This window comes from Tamandua tetradactyla, chromosome 2 (genome assembly GCF_023851605.1).
Source record: "Tamandua tetradactyla isolate mTamTet1 chromosome 2, mTamTet1.pri, whole genome shotgun sequence".
NCBI classification, from domain to species: Eukaryota; Metazoa; Chordata; class Mammalia; order Pilosa; family Myrmecophagidae; genus Tamandua; species Tamandua tetradactyla.
In genome coordinates, this window is record NC_135328.1 from 193187117 (window position 1) to 193206871 (window position 19755).

The 19755-nt window shown below is 41.2% G+C and overlaps 2 protein-coding genes across 8 annotated transcripts in view; one reads left to right on the forward strand and one right to left on the reverse strand.

Moving 5' to 3' along the window:
- On the forward strand, window positions 1–18934 carry SYNC (syncoilin, intermediate filament protein). Of its 5 annotated transcripts, none has more exons than XM_077150448.1 (5): window positions 1–69; window positions 3764–4949; window positions 11510–11634; window positions 11792–11881; window positions 13189–18934. In XM_077150448.1, the coding sequence occupies exons 1-4, from the start codon at window positions 17–19 to the stop codon at window positions 11859–11861; spliced, it is 1434 nt and encodes a 477-aa protein (XP_077006563.1). In that variant the 5' UTR covers window positions 1–16; the 3' UTR covers window positions 11862–11881; window positions 13189–18934. The 5 variants fall into 5 exon arrangements, with proteins under 5 accessions (XP_077006563.1, XP_077006564.1, XP_077006566.1 ...); XM_077150449.1 differs by having other exon boundaries at window positions 11792–11868; XM_077150451.1 differs by having other exon boundaries at window positions 11792–11820.
- Window positions 14384–19755, reverse strand: part of RBBP4 (RB binding protein 4, chromatin remodeling factor) — a 19574-nt gene continuing 14202 nt past the window's right edge. For all 3 annotated transcript variants that reach the window (XM_077150454.1, XM_077150453.1, XM_077150452.1), the window contains exon 12: window positions 14384–15368. In XM_077150454.1, the coding sequence (XP_077006569.1) occupies window positions 15303–15368 (66 nt within the window). In that variant the 3' untranslated portion in view covers window positions 14384–15302. The remainder of the gene's footprint in view (window positions 15369–19755) is intronic.

A 19755-nucleotide genomic window follows, 5' to 3' on the forward strand; every position in this document is an offset into this window, starting at 1 on the left:
CCCCGGTCGGGCAGCCATGGCCAGCCCGGAGCCCCGGCGCGAGGGGGACGGCGCCGCCCAGGCCGCGAGGTAGGATCGTCCAGGACCCGCTTCGCCAGCCCTTTGGGGGAGGGAGCAGGATGGTTTCCCCTCCCCACCGCGAGCACCCTGAACCTGGCTAGGGAATAGTGGTCCAGCTGGGCAGGGTGTGGGGTGCGGAGCCACGCCAGCGACAGGAGCTAGGGTGTCCAGGCCCGGGAGGTCAGCTACCTCATTTATCCGCTCCCCGTCCTACAGACTGTGAGAACTAACCCTTTCACACTTTGTCCAGACAAATGCCATTTGGCCCACAGTGGCCTAAGAGAGACCCTGCTTGCTTTCCTTTCATCCTCACCCCAATGTCAACAGGAGACCACGGCCTCTAGTCGCTGAATTCTTCTGTGTGGAAGCCAGTTGGTGCAGGTTGGGCCTTGGCCCGACTGAAGTTGAGCTTGTTCTCTCCTGTCAGGGCCTGGGGTGGGGGTGGGGGTAAGGGGGGAGGGTGGGGATCAGGGGGTGGGGAAGGGGGTGTCTACTGTCCCAGCACAGCAGTAGGACCCTGGCTGGGCCGGGGCTCTGGAGGGAAGGCTCTCCCCATCCGTCCTCGTCCTCGCTGTCAGCTTACCCCTGGTTAGGGGGAAGGGACCTGTGGCTGAGGGGTTTGTGCTAAATGGGGAGCATTTCTGCCCCAGGTCAGACTTTTGACCCTGGGATTTTTCAGCAAACACTGCTCCCCCATTCCCCCACTTTACTGGCACACATGGGCACAAGGCTCAGCACACTGTTTTAAACACATGCAGAAACTCACTGGCACTGCCATGCACGCCTGTGGGGACACACGGAGTCAGACGTGTGCGGAATCATGCCTGCACAGTGTCTTACACACTCCCCGCCAAGGCCCTAGGGGACAGCTGAGCTCACTCCCTCTCCCCAGGCCTCCCACAGTCTGTTCCTTTCCTGGCTCCTTAGAGAGAGGCAGTGGTATGAGGGCAGGGGCGAGCAGAGGCCTGGCATCCGGGGTGGGGTCTCTGAGACAACGTGGTGTGCATAAACAGCACCGCCGGGATGTTAGGAGGACTAACATGTCAGAAATTTGTTAAGTAGATTTAAATATATTTTGAATTCTATGTGCCAAGCTTTGTCCTACATATTGTAGTTGTTTTAGATCTTTTAAGACCTCATATCTTCTCTCAGAGGAGGGTAAGCAAGCGTGGCGAGTAAGGGTTCCCACTCTGGAGCTGAACTGGCCAGTCTTTTCCTAGCTCCGCCACTTATGAGTTTTGGAACCTTGAATGAGTTCTTTAATCTGTTTGCCTTTTGGTTTCCGCATCAATAAAATGGAATAATAAACGAGTATTATATAAATGCATATACATGTAAAATGCTTAGAGTAGTGCCCAGAGCATTTCCAAAATGGAGGGCTCAGTAGAAGCATAGATGTGAGGGCTGTGTGCTGGGAAAGCAGGGACACTGTTGAGTATCAGGGCGGGTCTGGCTGTCGGGGAAGGTGCATCTTTCTTGCCACAGAGCTGTACCTTCTCATGGAGGGCAGGACTCTGTTCTCTAGTTAGGTGGTGTACAAGGAACTTCATTTCTCAGCTGGATTTTTCAGACATTGCGGACTAAGTGCAAGAGGTGTAAAAAGTTAATGCATATTTTGGATTGCCAAACATGGAGTGGACTGCAGGGAGTAATGTAAGAAGAGGCTCCAAAGCATGTTGGGGCCACATCTTTAAGGGCTGTGGGCCCGTGCTAAGGAGTTGGGCTTTCTCTGGGTGAAGCGGAGCAAAGTGGCTTACTCTATGCTCTAGCAGGCTCACCATGGCACTGTGGAGAATAGACTGGGATGGGGAGAAGGAAAAATAGACTTGGATGGAGTGAGGGAGACCCTTTAGAAGCCTGGTATAAACATCCAGGTGAGAGAGGTTCAATTGGATTAGGACCTTGGCAGTAGGAGAGGGATCGAGACTTTTGTCAGAGGAAAGGTCAATACTTGGTGAGCTGGCAATGTGGGGGAGGGCAAGAGATGTCAAAAGATTTCTTGCCTCCTCCACCTGGTGTATGGTGAAGTGTTTCTCTGAGCTGGAGAACACATTGCAGCAAGGTTGGAGAGAAGGATAATTTGGGGGCAGTTGGTTTGAGGTGCCAAGTGACGACAGGTAAAGATTTCTAAAAACCAGTTCCCCTCTGATAAAGTGATGTGAATGGACAGGGTGATTGTCAGGTTGTCCTCAGGCTTTCAGGTTTGGGGCCTCGCTGATGGATCAAATGAGGCCAGTGATGCCGGAGGCCTGTTGAAGCCTCACTTTTGTCGTTTTGAGGGCTACCATGTGACCCAGAAAGGGAAGGAAGGGATCCCCGGGGTGTTGGAGAGGAGGACAGAGTACACAATGGCTTGGAATAAAAGCTCTTTATTGGGAACTTGGAGTTAAGATAGAGCTTACGATCAGGACACAGGTCGGCCTTTTCAAGACAGATAAATCAAGTTCTTTGTTACATGGGGTTTTTTGTTTATACTTTCTATCTTAAAAAAAAAAAGTTTCCTGAAAGCTACACTTAAATTTACACAAGGGACATGGCTTAAAATGACTTGGTTTGAAAAAGTTTTATATGTGGCACACACTGACTATCTTAGCTTCCTTAAGCAAATTACTGAATGTCTCTTAGCCTCAGTTTCCCAGTCTGTAAAATGGGGATGATATATGTAACTACCTCATAGAGTTGTTAAGAGGATGAGTTGTTAAACATTTAGAACAGAGGATTAACTGAGTTGTTATATATAAAGCATTTAGAATAGGGCTTGGCACACTTAAGTGTAATTTATCGTGATGATTATTTCTATGTTATTTTATATTTTTAAAGAATTGCTCAGAGATCCACAGTAAGTATGAAGCATTGGAAACAGGAAGGACTGTAGTCAGTTGAGGGCCAAAAAAAGCAGGCGAGTATTTCCCAACAGAAACTTGATTAGGCTGGCAGGCGGCAGGCTGCTGGGTCAGGGAGCTCACAAGTGGAATTGGAACCCCAGCATCTGAATTCATAGGTCTTTGACAGACTAGAAGGATGGGCTGATAGTAACAGGATGAAGTTTCAAAAGAACAAGAGTGTGGCTTCAAGTTACTTGGTGTGAAAAAGTCTTTAAGGATCTTAAACTAAGCATTTGTCAGAAGTGTGATGGAGCTGCCCTATACGTTAAGGGAATCTTGGCTGCATCCACAGGAGTATAGTGTCCAAAGGTGGCACTGCTCAGAGCATGCTAGGGGTACTGCTTTCAATACCCGTCCCCAAAGGACAGTGAAAATCTGGAGACAGGTCAGAAAGAAGTGACCCAAATGAGGAGGACACTGGAAATCCTGGGATGTAAGGAATAGATAGAAATGATAAGAAAGTTTCCTTTTAGTGTTTGAAGCTAGATTTGTTTGATTTTGGAAGGAAGAATCAAGTCCAGTAGGTAAAACCTGCAGGGAAGAAGGTTTTATGTCAACATTAAAATTTTCTCATGGCAGTGGAGGTCGTGTGTTTCCTATATAGAAGCAGAGACTAGACATGACACTGTAGGAATGTTGTTAGGATCTAGGCAATGGACTGTGTATGTGTGTGGAGGGGGCAGGAGAGGGAGAGAGTGGATGGAGAGAAGGGGCTAGGCAAACACCTCTGAGATCTCAGAAACTGATGCAATCTAGGCCTGAGGTCCAACAACTCCAGTCACGAATCATCCTCTCATTTAAAATAATTTCTCTTGCAGGGCAATAGGAGTAGAAACTATGTCTCCTCTTCAAGAAGAGAACTTTCAATTCCTTTATGAGGCAGAGACCATGAACCCAGAGGTTACTCTGTCTTTGGAGGGGACTTTGAACCTAGAGGACATTCTCTTCCTGGGGGATACAGGTGACCCTGATGAGATGCTATATGTGGCAGAGACTGGGAAGCCAGAGGAGATGCTGTGTATTGAGGAGATCATGCCGCCAGATGAGGCACTGTGTGTGAAAGAGCCCATGGAGCCAGAGGAGACACTGTTTGAGGAGGAGGAGACAGTGAGGCCAGCTGAGATAGAGTTTGTGGAAGAGCCTATGAAACCTGAGAAGACCACAAGCCCAGAGCAGATCCTGTATGTGGGAGAGACAGACACAAGGGAAGAGCAATCTAACGCTGAGGAGAGCCCAAGCACCGAGCCCAGCTCCAGCACAGAAGAGAACCTGAGCATAGAAGACCTGGAGTTGCTAGAGGGGCGTTTCCAGCAGTGTGTCCAAGCTGTGGCCCAGCTGGAAGAGGAGAGGGATCAGCTTATCCACGAGCTTGTGTTGCTCCGGGAACCAGCCCTACAGGAGGTGCAGCAGGTCCACCAGGATATCTTGGCTGCCTACAAACTGCACGCCCAAGCAGAGCTAGAGAGGGATGGCATAAGGGAAGAGACTAGATTGGTCAAGCAGAAGCTGTTCAAAGTGACAAAGGAATGTGTGGCCTACCAGTACCAGCTGGAGTGCCGCCGGCAGGATGTGGCCCAGTTTGCTGAGCTCCGGGATGTGCTGACTACCCGGGCAGCCCAGCTCTCAGAAGAGCTGGCGCAGCTCAAAGATACCTACCAGAAGCAGAAGGAACGGCTGCAGCAACAACTAGAAGCACCCCCAAGCCAGGGCGACGGGCACTTTCTTCAGGAGAGCCGTCAGCTCTCTGCCCAGTTTGAGAGCCTGATGGCAGAGAGCCGCCAGGGCCTGGAGGAAGAGTATGAGCCTCAGTTGCTGCGACTCCTAGAGAGGAAAGAAGCTGGGGCCAAAGCTCTACAGAAAACCCAGGCTGAGATACAAGAGATGAAGGAGGCTTTAAGACCCCTGCAGGCAGAGGCTCGGCAGCTGCATTTGCAAAACAGGAACCTGGAGGACCAGATTACACTTCTGAGGCAAAAACGAGATGAAGAGGTGCAGCAGTACAGGGTAAGCCCACTGGGCGTGATATGAAGTGTGGTCTTTTAGTCTGGGGAAGGAAAATGTGACCAGAGTTACGTATCTTTGGGGCTGAAGGGAACTTTCATAGGTAGCAAAAGAACTCATTCTATGGGGCTGTTCACTCGCTTCTTTGCTCATTTCATTCACTCGGGCCTGTGCTAGCGGTTCAATGTTATCTTTTAGTTTTCACAGCACTTGTACATCTATTATATATTTTGATCCTCACATTAATCCCGTAAGCCAAGTATTATCATTTTTTATAGATGAGAAAACTGAGGCTCAGTTAGAATAATTTGAACCCTGGTCTGATCAACCCTAACCTCAAATATTTCAGTGCTCTTTTGATGGCACCATTTTTTATTTCTGAGTGAGTCACACTCGAGTTCACATAAAGCATGTGGGAAGGAGGCTAGATAGAATTCATTCACTTCCTCCTCTCCTCCCCATATTCACCCTTAAGTCCCATTAATCTGACCTGTGCCTTAACGTTTTCCTAGTCTTCAAACTGGAATGAAATCTGTAAATTTGTATTCCTTATTCTCCTTATTTGTGCATGTTACCATCTTTCTTGTATTCAACTTATTTCTGATTAACTGTGAGCCAGTTCTGATCCTTTTGAGAACAGGATGGCATATAAATAGCAAAATTAATAAACAATTGCATCTGTCTCTCCCAGACTGTGAGCTTTCAGAAGGTAGGGAATATATTTTACTTATCTGTTTTATTCTCTGTCATCCATGGCTCAGAGGACACACCAGTTAAGTGCAGTATTAGATTTGTGCTGCTGGGCACTGAGAATCAACTACAGGGTGGTGCTTGAGGGTAGTATTTTTGACTTTCGAAAAATACATTCCTTTGGATAAAGTAAAAATCTTATGCTGAGATTTGGATACATCCCCAAAGGAACATGACCCCTGCTGAAAATGGCAGATTTCACTTCAGGAAAGATTTAATCAATCTTTCTACAGTTATTATGAAGTGTTATTATTTTTGTTATAATATTGTGTTTTAAAACTATGAATATGTGTAGTACCTTCACCCACTCAGCACCCTCCCTCAATTGCTTTTTTTATTAGTTCACTATCTAGTGAAAGGGCACCTATTGATTTAGCATAAATACTGCCCTTAACAGTTTATATGCAAATAGGCCTTACTTATAATTGTAACCCCGTGGAGAAAGTAGTATGTGTTTTAAGAGAGGTACAGGTAAGAGTGCTATGGGATGAGATCATTATTAGCCGTGGGTTAAATCAGAGAACTCTATATGGAAGGAGAGGTGGAATTTGAGTTGGGTATTGAAATAGAAGGAAGATCCAGGCCAGTGCTGTTCAATAGAAATACAACGTGAGCCACATAAGTAATTTAAAACTCTTTAATAGACACATGAAAAAAACAGGGAAACAGGTGTAAATAACTTTAATATTTTATTTAACCTACAATATCCAAAATATAAATTCAATATGCAATCAATATGAAAAATTATTGATGAGCTATTTTACTTTTTTGTTGTTTGGTACTAAGTCTTTGAAATCTGGTATTTCATACTTACAGCACATCCCTGTTTGGACTGCTGACATTCCAAGTGCTAAATAGCCATATGTGGCTAGTAGCTTCCATTGGACAGTGAAGATCTAGGCAACACTGAGAAGACTGGAACCAGATAGGGCAGTCTTGCCCTATCTAGTTCCAGTGAAACTAGTTTTTTAAAAAGCTATTTTTAAAAAAAGTATGTTTAAGTGTAAAGGTAGGTTGGGACAGATCCCACTGGATTTGAAATCCAAACTAGAGAGTCTGGACTTTATTCAGTAGTCAGCTGCATTGTTACGGGCATTTAATCAGGGGAGTGATATGATTGATTCTCTACTTTTACAAAGTACGGGTGGCCGTGTGTACAATGAGCTAGAGGCCCAGAAACAAGGGGGGCTAGTTAGGAAGCTCCTACAGGTAAGAGGTAACAATGGCAATGGAAACAAAAGGGGAAGGATGCAGGAACAAATGCAGAAAAATAAACTTGGTGATCGAATGATTGGAGCAGGGAGTGGAGCAAGACAAAGATGCTAAGACTTCAGGCTTGGCCGACTAAAATGGAGAAGTCATAAGTGGGGAACTGGTTAGTTTTCTAACTCAGTACCAGAGAAATTGTACACTTATTTTCTTCAATGATTTTCATCACTGTACTGGGTTTATTTCAGATTTGATGATCTGTGCAGCTTTTCAAGGATCCTTCCAGGGCAGGCTTTCCTATCACTGTACCAAAATTAATGTAGGCGTCAAGGTCCGAAGGACTGAATTCTTTCTGAAATGGCTTCTTAAACTGTAAGCGTAAGGTCACCTGATTACTTTTCAAAGGGTGCCCCTTTAATCCTTAGGCTGTATTCCATTCCTACCAATTGCAAACTTTGCCTCTTTCATTACCATTATCATCCGTTCATTCAACAAACATTTTCTAAAGGCCCACAGCGAGCTATGTCCTGGCAATAGAGAAAGATGGGCTCCCTGATTTCACGCCAAGAAGGGTATCAGATGAAATTATTTTATAAAATCTAAGGCACTGCTGATTTTAAGATGTGATCTGATTTGAGATATTAAAATGTGAAAAAAAAAGTGTCTTAGAATCAATGAAATGATTAATACACCTCAATGCTGTAAGTACTATAAAAGCTGTAGGATTAAGCTCCTGACCAATGAAGAACGTATACTATCCCTGCCTGGGGAAACCAGGGGAAACTTCACAGAGGATTAGGAACAGCTGGCACCTTTTGAACACATACTATATGCCAAGCAAGGCATTTGAAGTACTTTACATGTCATAACTCATTTTAATCCTTAAAGGTATGAGGTAGGTACCAACTATTCACCGTTTGAAAAGGGAAGAAACCGAGGTGAGACCAGAAAAGTCATTTGTCCAAGTTCATACATCTAGGAAGTGATGGCGCAAGGACTGATGTGGAGTGATGGAGCACACGGTCACATGAACACCACCAGGTATTTGAGCTGGGCCTTGAAGAATGAATTCATTGGACAGACGGTGAAAGGGAACGGCTTGTACAAAAGCATGAAAATACAAAAGACATGTTGTTCTGGGAAGAGAGACGCTCATTGTGGCTTATCACAAGGAATGTGAGGAGTAGCGATGAGGTTGGAGAGATAGATTGGGACCAAACTGTAAAGGGCTTTAGGTATTCTTTAGGCCAGTGATTTTCCAAAAGTTTTTTTTTTTTTCTCCTAAAGCCATGTACCCTTTTTCCAAAATAGAATTTCATGTGGAATGTCATAATATAAAACAGGTAAAAGTAGAGCTATTCTGATTGAAGACAGAAAAGGGCACTCCAATTTGGCCTGTTCCTGGGGTTTCACAGAAAAATCTGAAAACCACTAAAAAGCCAGAAGATTTTTAGGCACTGGCAAATGTAATTATAGAAATATTTTTAGGCAAAACCTGGCTATACCATTAATTGAGAAACTCTGGACAAATTAACCTCTGTGGCTCAGTTCTCTCACATCCAAGATGGGGATTAGTAACATTACCACCTCTTAAAGGCTGTTGCAGGGAATAAACAAGTTAACATTTGTAAAGCACTTACAATGGTATATAGCACCTAGTCAGGCACTATTTAGATGGCAGTGTGGAGGGTAGATTGAAAGAGCTTGGAACAACAACTTAGACTTCGAGGGAGAGATAATAGGATATTTGCAAGATAAAATGGGTAGGGTTTGCAATTGCTTGCAGTGGATGGGGTGAGGAATTTGCTAAGAAAGATCCCAAAGTTTTTAGCATGCAACTGGTAGACTGCTGATGCCCTTAACTGAAATACGCTTATTATCTACATACTCTATTCTACCAACAAGCATTATGTATAGGGCATGGGATATACTAAGAACCAGGAACCTGCAATCTGACTGGGAGTTAGCCATGAATAAGACATAAGAGAGCAGTTGCTAAGAGCCTTCTCTCTCTCTACCGCCTCACAGCTACCTTGTGTCCAGCCATCCCAACTTACCTACCGTTCTAATGAGTCACTTTTCCACAACTACATACCCATACACTTGGCCAGAACTCCTTTTCCCCTTTATTACTTTATTCCTACTTATTCTTTAAGAATCAGCCCAATTTCATGAAAGGAAGAGTTAATGAATGTGGCACTCTTCATTGCTCTCTTATTTTAAGAAATTACCACAGCCTTCAGCAACCACCATACTGATCAATCAGCAGCCATCAGCATCCAGGCGAGACTCTCCACCATCAAAAAAGGTGATGACTTACTGAAGGTTCACATGATGGTTAGCATTTTTTAGTAATAAAGTATTTTTAATAATAATAAAAAAAGAATTAGCCTAAGTTTATTTCTTCCTGGAAAGTTTACCCTGGCACTCTGTGTGACAGGTACCCTTCCTGTGTTCCTAGCAGCACCTGTCACCTATTATTGTTTTCTCTCTGAATAGACTCAATCTTTTCTGTGTCTTCGGGCTAAGCAGAAAATCAAATATTGGAATATTGCCAACCAAAATACTACTAGAGGGTGGGCCACAGTGGTTCAGCAGGCAGAGTTCTCGCCTGCCATGCCGGAGACCCAGGTTTGATTTCCAGTGCCTGCCCATGCGAAAAAAAACTACTACCAGAGATCAGAGTAAGGCATAATGATTTGGTGCTGGGGACAACAGAGAAACATGCCCTAACCTTAGATGATGGATAGAGCAAGGGGCAGGCTGTCCAGGAGAGGGAAGTGGCAGGAGCAAAGGCAAAGAGATTTATGAGTTGGTCAGGGTAGAGCAGTGCTATTCTATAGAAACATGCAAACCACAGATATCATTTAAAATTTCCTAGTACCCATGTTAAAAACATGTAGAGACAGGTGAAATTAATTTTAATTTACCTGTGTAATCAATATAACAAACGGAGATATTTTACATTTTTTGGCTGTGTATTTTGCACTTGCAGCATATCTTTGGATTCAGACTAGCCATACATGTACTTAATAGCCATACATGGCTAGTGGCTTCTGTATTGGACAGTGCAGGGCTAGAGGAAGATCTTCATAGGGAAGAGTAATGAAGGCTCAAGGTGGAAGTCAGGGTCAAATTAGAGGGTGTATGAATACCAGACTAAAGAAAAGTGGAAAGCCTTTGAAAGATTTTGAGGTGATAAAGCAATTCCTGGGAAAGTTAATCTAGTAGTGCTGCATGAGATTGAATAACCTAGAGACTGTCCTTATTGCCGTTATAGCAATCCTTCTTTCATTCCACTGATGCTTTTTCACCCTGTTAGAGCTTATCACTGATGATACAGATTGTTCTCCCAGGCATGTACTTAAATGCCTCGCAAAAATAATTGGTAAAAAAAAATAATAATAATAACTGGTTTGCTAGGTAGTGAGGTTAGGGAAATTGGGGCACAGTGATATGCAAATGCCTTCTTTTAGATAGCATGCCCTTAGGTGGCTAGGATGCATCTCTGTGTGGTGCCAAAGCATGGCTAGGCACTAAAAAAGCTTTTTGACAACTTGATGAAAGTTGAGATTCAGCCAGTTTCAAACACTACAGATCAGTGTGCCATAGGTATATCAAGGATGACTCAGCAAACCAGTTGTTTAGATCTTCCTAATAATAGCATTTGCCAAACTGGATTCCTATGTTATTATTCCTCAAAATCTGACATGAAGTCCCAGACCCTTTAAAATATATCTTCCAACTTTACCCCCCTTTCCTTCCTTATGGACAGTACCAGCTAAGCCAGAGACTGATTTGCTGATATCTTCCTTACCTCATCTCTCAAGCATTAATCCTAGGTAGGAAGAATTTATAAAATGCATCTCAGCCTCATCTTGGCAAAACAGGAAGTGGACAGTTACCTGAAAGCTCCCGAGGGTCTCCTGGGCATAGCATTTTATCTTTCAACTTGAGAATTTTTTAACAAATTCGTTCTTTTTGTGTAAGGAGTAAAGCATACAGGAAATTCACAACTATGACAGCCATCATCCTCACTGATAAGGCATCTATTTGCATATGATGCTAAGTGCTAAGCGAAGATATATGACTTCACAGGAGGCTCTAACACAAACACTAAAACAAGCAGAAAGAATAGAAATGACCGCTAAAGAAATAAAGTTCAATTATCTTTTTTCCTGTGAACTAAAACCCAAGTAGCTTCTAAACATAGACTTTCATTAGTTGTGCAGCTACCCTATAATTCTAGCCAATATTTAAAAATAATTGCTTCCACAAGCCTTGTTTTTTTTTTTTCAATTCTCCCCAACAGACTTTGAAACTGGGAAGTCCCTCTGAGTGCCTACCTACCTGTCCACTCTTTCCATTTCTATTAAGTAAGCTGTGGCAGACAATCCTTTCTGTACATTTTCAAAAGTGGTTTCACTTTGTCATGACACATAATAACTTCTCTGAATCTGTTTCCTAATCTATCAAATAAAGATAACACCAGCCTCAATACTACTGTGAATATTAAACAATGTGTAAGAAGTATTTTATAAACTATATTGGACAATGTTTTTATTGTATAACTCATTAGAAATGTCCTTGGCCCTTTCATACAGGAACAGCTGGAGGAAATGGAAGAACGGCAAAGGCAGTTAAGAAGTGGAGTGCAACTTCAGCAGCAGAAGAACAAAGAGATGGAGCAGCTACGGATCAGTCTTGCTGAAGAGCTCTCAACCTTTAAGTCAGTTTTTGCTGCCATCCAAATCTCATATAATACTGGCTGAGGGGATGGAGGGGAGGGTTCACCTAACAGTGAAAAACAAAAGAATGATCTGGGAACTGATTTTCAAATTGTGCTTATCCACGAAGAGATGAAAAATGGCTTTCTTTTTTTAAAGGGTTATACTTCCCAAGAACCTGGGACAAGGTGAGGATTCCAGTTCTCAGGCAGGTGGAATTCAGACATAGTCTCAAGGTGATCTTTGCAGGTAGAAGAGTGGTGTTTGCATCCTGACTGCTTTCCTAATTTAACAATACTAATGCCTTAAACAAATTTAAAAACTTAACGTGTGTCTTAAGATAGTGTGCTTAATGACAAACCACGTAGGGGCCACATGCTGGTTCAAACATTCAGGATTCATTTGGAATGTCTCAGTTTCTACTAGGTATCAAAATATGCCCTAATTATCACCAGGAATTCTGTAACAGGAAAACATGTAAGTCCTGTGCGTTCTCACTTTCCTCACCCTACCCGCTATTCATAGTTTTCTAAGAATAGCAGAGAAGGCAGTTGTGTTATCAAGAATTCAGGTGATGACCAAAAGAGGCCAAGGAGAAGGCCAAATTAAGTCTGTGACAGTCACAAAGCTGTTAAGGGAGAGTGCTGTTTATAGGCTAAGGGGTAGGCTTATTGCATAATATGTGAAACACACCTATTTATTAGTTTCCTTACATAATAAAATATGCAAAAGTTGTGGTTTGAACTGAAGTGAGAAAGATGTTCATATTTCTCAGGCTGACTTTTACTTTTAGGGCCTGGCAAAACAGCACTTTTTGGCCGATGATCTATTCAGACAAGCACTGGCTAATAACCCACGTCGATGCCCTAACTCATTTTGCCTTTAACAAAGTAATCAAAATATCACCTTTATACATCTGGTTAATATAATGACAAACATTCAATCAAAGATCCCTCCCTCTACTAATGTTCTACTATTATGCTCTCATATTCTTTATAAAGGCTCAGATTCCACCTTAGATAAAGAAAGGGTAAAAAAAAAAAGTATGTCAAGCTGTATACTAGTAATTTACTTCCTAGTTAAATTTACATTTTGGATACAAATTTGCAAATAACTATTATGACTCATGCTTTTTCCAACTATGATTTTTTTTACTGCGTTTTATCCAGACATAACTAAATTATACTACATTAAGGAAAATGATATGCTAACACTTTTGTGTGGATCAGATGAAAAATTTAATAGGGAAGACAATGATTAATACAAATAAATGCAACTACAAAATTATACACATTTTAATATCTGAAGTTAACCTGGGCAGAGAAAATTTTTAGCTAGCTTCCTCCCATCATAATCACATAGGTTATAATCCATTGTTTTGAAATAGGAGGCACCCAAATACTTGCTAGCAGAAAGTCACCCCTAATCTTAAGTAAATAATACTTGACCAACTTCTCCCAAATAGCCCTAACTAGCCTTCCAAAGTTTAATGTTATTTATTTTGTTATTTTAAGCTGTACAAAGTATAACTTAATCTTTTTTCCCCAACCTTACAGGGCCTGTCTAGAAATGTATGGCCGAATCTGTACACCAAAAAATTCTTAGCAAAGGATCACTAAGAATTCTTTGGACATGTTTTCTTCTGGACAAGGGACTGCCAGGAATTTGGCAATCAAGTCACCCCATGAAAGTCACAAATATTGGCTGACCTGTTAAAGATTCCAGAGCTGGCTGGAAGTAGAACACCAGTCAACCCTTAGCTGGATTGTTTCATAGGCTGCAGGTACTGATCTCAATGCACCAAGGAATGGAAGTGAGCCTCCTGTCCCTCAGCAGAACCCGCAAATGCACGCTAAGGATGAATGTATGGACATACCTTGCAGTTTTACAGGAATGTATCCTGGCTTATGGTGACCCAAACCAAAAACATTTTGGGAGAACAGGGGCACAAATAGGGTAAAAAAAAACCCAACCAACTGTCATTACCTGGGTTTACAATTTGCATTCTTTTGTGCCACGAGTGTTAGACTTTAAGATGAGTACTTTCACAAAATTTACTCTTTTCTAAAGGCTATGCTGCCTCATATGGTTTACTTACCTTAAGGTGATCTCACCTTACTCTAAAAACACCTACATGACTTGTAAAAGCAATCTATTCAGATTTTAATCTAAAGGCTGAGATTTTTCCAAAGATCTTTCCTCATGAAAATGGTTTTAGGTCAAAGTGACCTACTCAGTCAAAAAACAAACAAAAGCTGAGTGACTGACAAGGCATTTATTTCATTTGGTTAATGGCACCTGCCAATAAAGGCTTTCACAGCCTGTTATTTCTAACCTCTAAGCACAGGACTCAGCAGAAAACTGAGGGGGATATTCAAACCTCTCTACAAGAAAAGGTTCAAACACCTCTCCCAAATTTAAAGTTTGCCTTAAATCCTCTCTATCACATTGCCTTTTGACATTTTTAAAAGCCCATGCAGTTATTTAGGGAAGGATGGGTAACAGACTTCAGAGAGATGTTATTTATCAAAGGATAATCCATGCACCCCTGACTCTGTTTTATTTTATGTCTTTCACTTTCCCTGAGAAGGAGTAAAGCTCTTTTCTATAGTTCTGGGTCCATTATATTTAACTCTGCTCTTGGTAGTTACAGATCTGGGAAATAACTGCCACCCAAACAATTGTTCTAGAAGCCAGATACTATCTGGCTGGCTGGATGTTATGTACTAAATAAGACCCATGAGCATGGGGTTATGTAGAAAAGCAATTTATTCCATTATAAGCACTTACACAGTTAGTCATGGAGAATAACAGGCCTGCTGGTGAAACAGGTCACCCAGAAGGGAGATGGTATCAAACTAGTGGTCAACGACTAACTCCAAAAAAAAAAAAAAAAAGCGCAAACTCTTATCCAGGATTAATTTTAATTAATATTAAAAACAAATATCAGCTATTGAGTCATTCTTCTCAACTTTACTGGACAGTCTACCTGTGGTATAACTGTCAGGTAAAAACATACATCTTTACAACTTGGTGGTCCCAAGTTTAAAAAAACAACCATTTCACAGAAAGGAAAGAAATAATATGAAACAGCTCAAGAAATACACTAACGAGCAAAAATATATTGGGAAAGAGGAACATGTAAAGTTTTGACTTAAATGAAAAACTGGAGGAGACTGGTCTACATAGGAAAATGTGCATCCTGGAAAGTCAGATATGACCATTTTAGGGTAGGAATCTATATGACTTGAATCTCTCCCCTATTTCCTGAAAAAACATATCTTGTAGTATTATACTTCATGGCTCAGACTCCCACCCAACGTGGCTCTATTCCTTATCCACTCTAACTTTAAGTAAATCTGAAAAACTTGGGAATATAGCATAAGAAAAAAAATGACCACACACATATATTCCCCTTTCTGTGCCTACTTCAGACCTGGGTTTGATTCTAGAAAATTCCTGAAGAAAATTTAAATATAAGGTTGTGGCTTTGCTGAATCAAGTCCCCCAGTCAATATTTAGAAAACACCCAATGTCTGGGCTAACAGCATTGTTGATGGTAAACAACAGAACGATAGCCGAACAAAGTCTGTATCTCAAAACCAGTGTTAAATCAATCTCAGGGTTGAGAGGAAAAAAGGGGAGTTTAAAATCACAAGTGCAGATATATCTAGGATCCTTGTCCTTCTGGATCCACACTTCCTTCAGGGTCTTCATCATTATAAATGTTCTCTGCCTGCCCCAAAACAAGAAGATAGAGAAACGGGTATTTAGTAAACATAAAGGTTACTTCTTGAAGTCAGATTTCAAAAATAGATTAGGCCAGGGGATGATATAGAAAATACTTTAGGCTTATGTGCCAAATAATCTCTGTTGCAATTGCTCAGCTTTGCCATTCTATGAAAACAGGCAGACAATTTGTAAATGAATGGGCACAGCTGCTGGTTCCAAAAAAAACAGGCGGCTGACCCATAAACTGTAGCTCTCCCACCCCTCTAGAGTAGGCCATTCCATCAAAACTGAAGTTTGTTCACTGTTTCTTTAAATAAACATTCTTGTATTCTTTACAAATTAACCAAACATTATTCAAAATAGTCAAAAAGTGAAAACACTCTGACGAATGTGATAAAACATCAATATACCCATATAATGGAGTACTAGTCAGCAATAATTTAAGAAAAAAAAGCCAATCACAAAAGGTCACATTGTTTGACTCCATTTATATGAAATATCCAGCAGAATAGGCAGATTCATATGGAAGAAAGTAGATTGGTGGTTGGTGATTGCCTAGGGCTAGGGAATTTTAGGGAAAAAATGGGGAATGATTGCTGAAGGATATGAGTTTCTTTCTGTGGGTAATGAAAATGTTTTAAAGTTGCTTGAAGTGATGACTGCCAGAGTCTGTGAATATGCTAAAAACCACTGAAAAAAGAAAAAAAAAGCCTTCTGTTCTAAATCTCGATTCATAAATAATTTTTTAAAAGAAAAACTACTCTTAAAATACTTGTATCTAACTAAAGACGTAATCTCAAATACAGAAACCACTTTCATTGTCAATTGGGCAAAATTGTTCTTAGCACCTACCATGCACAAATCACTAGGTTAGGTGTTGCAGAGGAAGGGAAAGACACAGTCCTGCCTTTAAAGAGCTTATGATCTGACTGCAGAGGTAAGGAGTAAGTCGAGGAGGAGAAATAACCTGGTCAGGAAGTAATTACCTTGGAGATGAACTATAGTTCGACCTCCTGTACAACATTCCCAGAGCAATTACTATAATAGCTTAAATGGTTTTATGTGGGCTACCATCATGCTGTTCTGACATCTTTTTTTGCCAGTTAATACTATGTCACGAGTATCTTACAGATATATGGGTTTGTTTTGTTTTTTTATTTTAACATGGGCAGGCACCGGGAATCGAACCCCGGTCCTCTGGCATGGCAGGCAAGCATTCTTGCCTGCTGAGCCACTGTGGCCCGCCCAGATATATGTTTTTTGATACGTAATATTCCATAGTATGATGTAGCATAATTTGTTAATCTTACGAGTAACAAATACTCTCATTTTAAGAAAGTTCTGATTACTGGCCCACCCAGATCAAGATGGTGGAGTGAGATGCTTCAGCATTCTGTCTCTACACGAAAGGTTTGACTTATCAGCAGGAACTGGCAGAAACACCTTTCTCAAAGCTACATAAAACAGTGAAAGAACTGCAATAACAGGATCAGTGCCAAATTAACAAACAGGCCCTTTAAAGTCCCTCCCCTCATGCCTCACTGTACAGCTTGAAGCTGGCCCACACTTCCAGTTCAAATCCCTGGTCCCAGTACTCGGGGGAGCAGAGTAACTCTCGTGCACATACTGGGAGGTTGTATACCTGGCCCATCTTCCTGGTGGTAGCCTGAAGGACTCACCATCCCAGAATCTGCCACCTGTAGAAGGTGGCTCACAGAATTCTCCTACAGAAAAGAATGCTCTGGCAAATCATGCCACCTGGAGCAAGAATTATTGGTTGTAGGATATTCAGTGCAGTGCTGGGGGTATGGAGGTCAATGGCCTAGAGCTATTCTCCAAACTCACTGACTGTATGGATAAGCCCTGAAGGAGAGCACTTCCACAGGTCAATCTGTAAAGACTTGTGAAATGTTTTCTCTTTTCCTTCTTCTTTTTTTTTTGGTTCGCTTTAGGCATTCAAGAAAGCTCTGAGATAACACTAGTTTGATACATACTTAAGAATCAAGCATCTCAGAATATAAATTTCAGCAAATTTAAATATCAAAACATCAAAACATCCAGGTTTCAACAAAAGATTACAAAGCATACAAATAGAAAATGATGGCCCAGGCAACAGAAGCTATTAAGGCATTAGAAACTATCAATGAGAATCAGACCTGAGATGTTCCAAAGACTTGAGGAAAAAGTTTTACATATGCCTAAAGAGTTGTAGGCAATCAGGAAAACAATAAATGAGATAAATGAACACAAAAAGAATATTAACAGAGATGGAAATTATGAAAGGGAACCAAACAGAGCTGAGGACCACAGTAACAGGAATTAAAAATTCCCTGGAGATGTTCAATAGCAGATTGGAGCTGGCAGGGAAGAACCAGTGAACCTGAAGGTAAGACAAATGAAATCATCCATTCTGAGACAAGAATGAAGAAAAGTGAACAGAGCCTGAAGAACCGGTGGGATAGAGTCAACTATACCAATATATGCATTGTGCAAGTCTCAGAAGGAGAAAGGGGGCAGAGAGTATTCAAAGAAATAATGGCTGATAACTTCCCAAAGTTGACAAAAGATATGTATATACCTGTCCAAGATGCTCAACAAACTCCAAACAAGATAAACCCAAATAGGCCCACACTGTACCATGTTATAATCAAACTACTGAGCTAATGCATAATGAGTACAGAGTTTATTTGAGGAAATGGGAAGATTTTAGTAATGGAAGGTGGTATGGGTACCACAATATTGTGAATATGATTAATCCCACTGAATGGTAAGCTTCAGAATGATTTAGATGGGAAAGTTTAGTTATCCATATGTTCCCACAATTAAAAAAAAAAAAAAGGAACTAAAAAGACAATGAAAATTCCATTGCCTTCCCCGCAATGTGAGACATGATAAATCCAGGGATGAAAGTCTCCCTGGCAGCATGGGAGATGACTCCTAGGGATGAGCCTGGTCCTGCCACTGTGGGATCAACAATGCCATTATGACCAAAAGGGGGAAAAGAAGTATAACAAATAAGGTACCAGGGCTGAGAGAGAGCAAACAGAATTGAGAGGCTACTCTGGAGGTCACTCTTACAGAAGCTTCAGTTAAGACATTGCTACTATCACAACCTGCCAAAGCCCAACCAAAACCATTCCTGCCAATCCCAAAGAACATCTAGGGCATTATACAAGATTCTACAAAGGTTCCATGCACTAGGATAACTTTCCAGAAACCTACAACCCACAGGACCAGATAGGTCCTGAAATGCAGAGGGTCCAACCTTTCCAGAACATCAATTGGTTCTATCACCCTAACTCATTATCATCGACAGCCCCTTTCCACATGAAAAAGTTAGAATGGGCATAGCCCAAATACGCTTAAAGAGTGGAAGAGAGATCAAAGCTGATGGTGGAGTTACACAGAGAAGGTCGGGTTTAACAAATGAGCATGTTTGCTGAATCATTATACTGGTATATCTTTTAGTCTCCAGAACATTAGAGCAGCTAGAAATAAAAACCCAAAATTGTGGAATCGTAATCACTGCACCTCAAAAAAAAAAAAAAAAAAAAAAAAAGACAATGAAAATTAATATGCAATACATCATCTTGAATCAGATCTAACAAAAGAGGAGAAAAAACTCAAAGGGGCATTACTGGTACATATAAAAAGTGGAATATATAGACAACTTTATTCTAATATTAAATTTCTTGAACTTGATAACTGTACTGAAGGTGGTTACCTGAGTGAATATACCCTTGTTCTTAGGAAATATACATGGCAGTAAACTGCTCAAGGAGCATGCTGTATACAATGTATACTCAAGTGTTTAGAAAACGATTGGATGGATGGATATACAGAATAAGGCAAATGTGGCAACATATTAAAACTCGTGGATCTGGGTATGGCAGGAATGAAAATGTTGGGAATTTTCTGTATGGAGTCCGTATTATTTTTGTAACTGTCCTGTAAGCTTGAAAAAGTTTCCCAAAATAAAAAGCTAAAAAAAGGAGAGAATTCTTTCTCTTGGTGAGTGAAATTTCCCCTGGAGCTTCTTCTTGGCTCTAGAGCTACCCTGAGACATTACAAATTTCTTTTGAATTCTTTTCATTCATCAGGACACCTTCATCAAAAGTTATACAATTGTTTTTTTATGCTACTATATTGCACACATTACAGTTATCCTTATTAAATTCCAAGTGCTTTGAAAATTTAGAGAAGGGCAATTACGTCCATTAGGGTACGCCTGAAATCTAGAAAACCTTCATGGACAAAATGGTAGTATTTGATGTTGGCCTTGAGGAATGGTTGAATTAATGTAGTGGATTTGGAAGAAAAGAAAAAGAGACATTATGAAAAAAAGATAAGGGCAGGGAGCTGTTTGGGAAAGACTGACTTATCCAATTCAG

Coding starts and splice junctions, on each gene's coding strand:
- SYNC (XM_077150447.1), top strand. CDS start 17: ATGGCCAGCCCGGAGCCCCGGCGCGAGGGGGACGGCGCCGCCCAGGCC. Junction 4,950..11,509: donor AAGAGGTGCAGCAGTACAGG/GTAAGCCCACTG, acceptor CCTTTCATACAG/GAACAGCTGGAGGAAATGGA. Junction 11,635..11,791: donor GAAGAGCTCTCAACCTTTAA/GTCAGTTTTTGC, acceptor CTTTTTTTAAAG/GGTTATACTTCCCAAGAACC.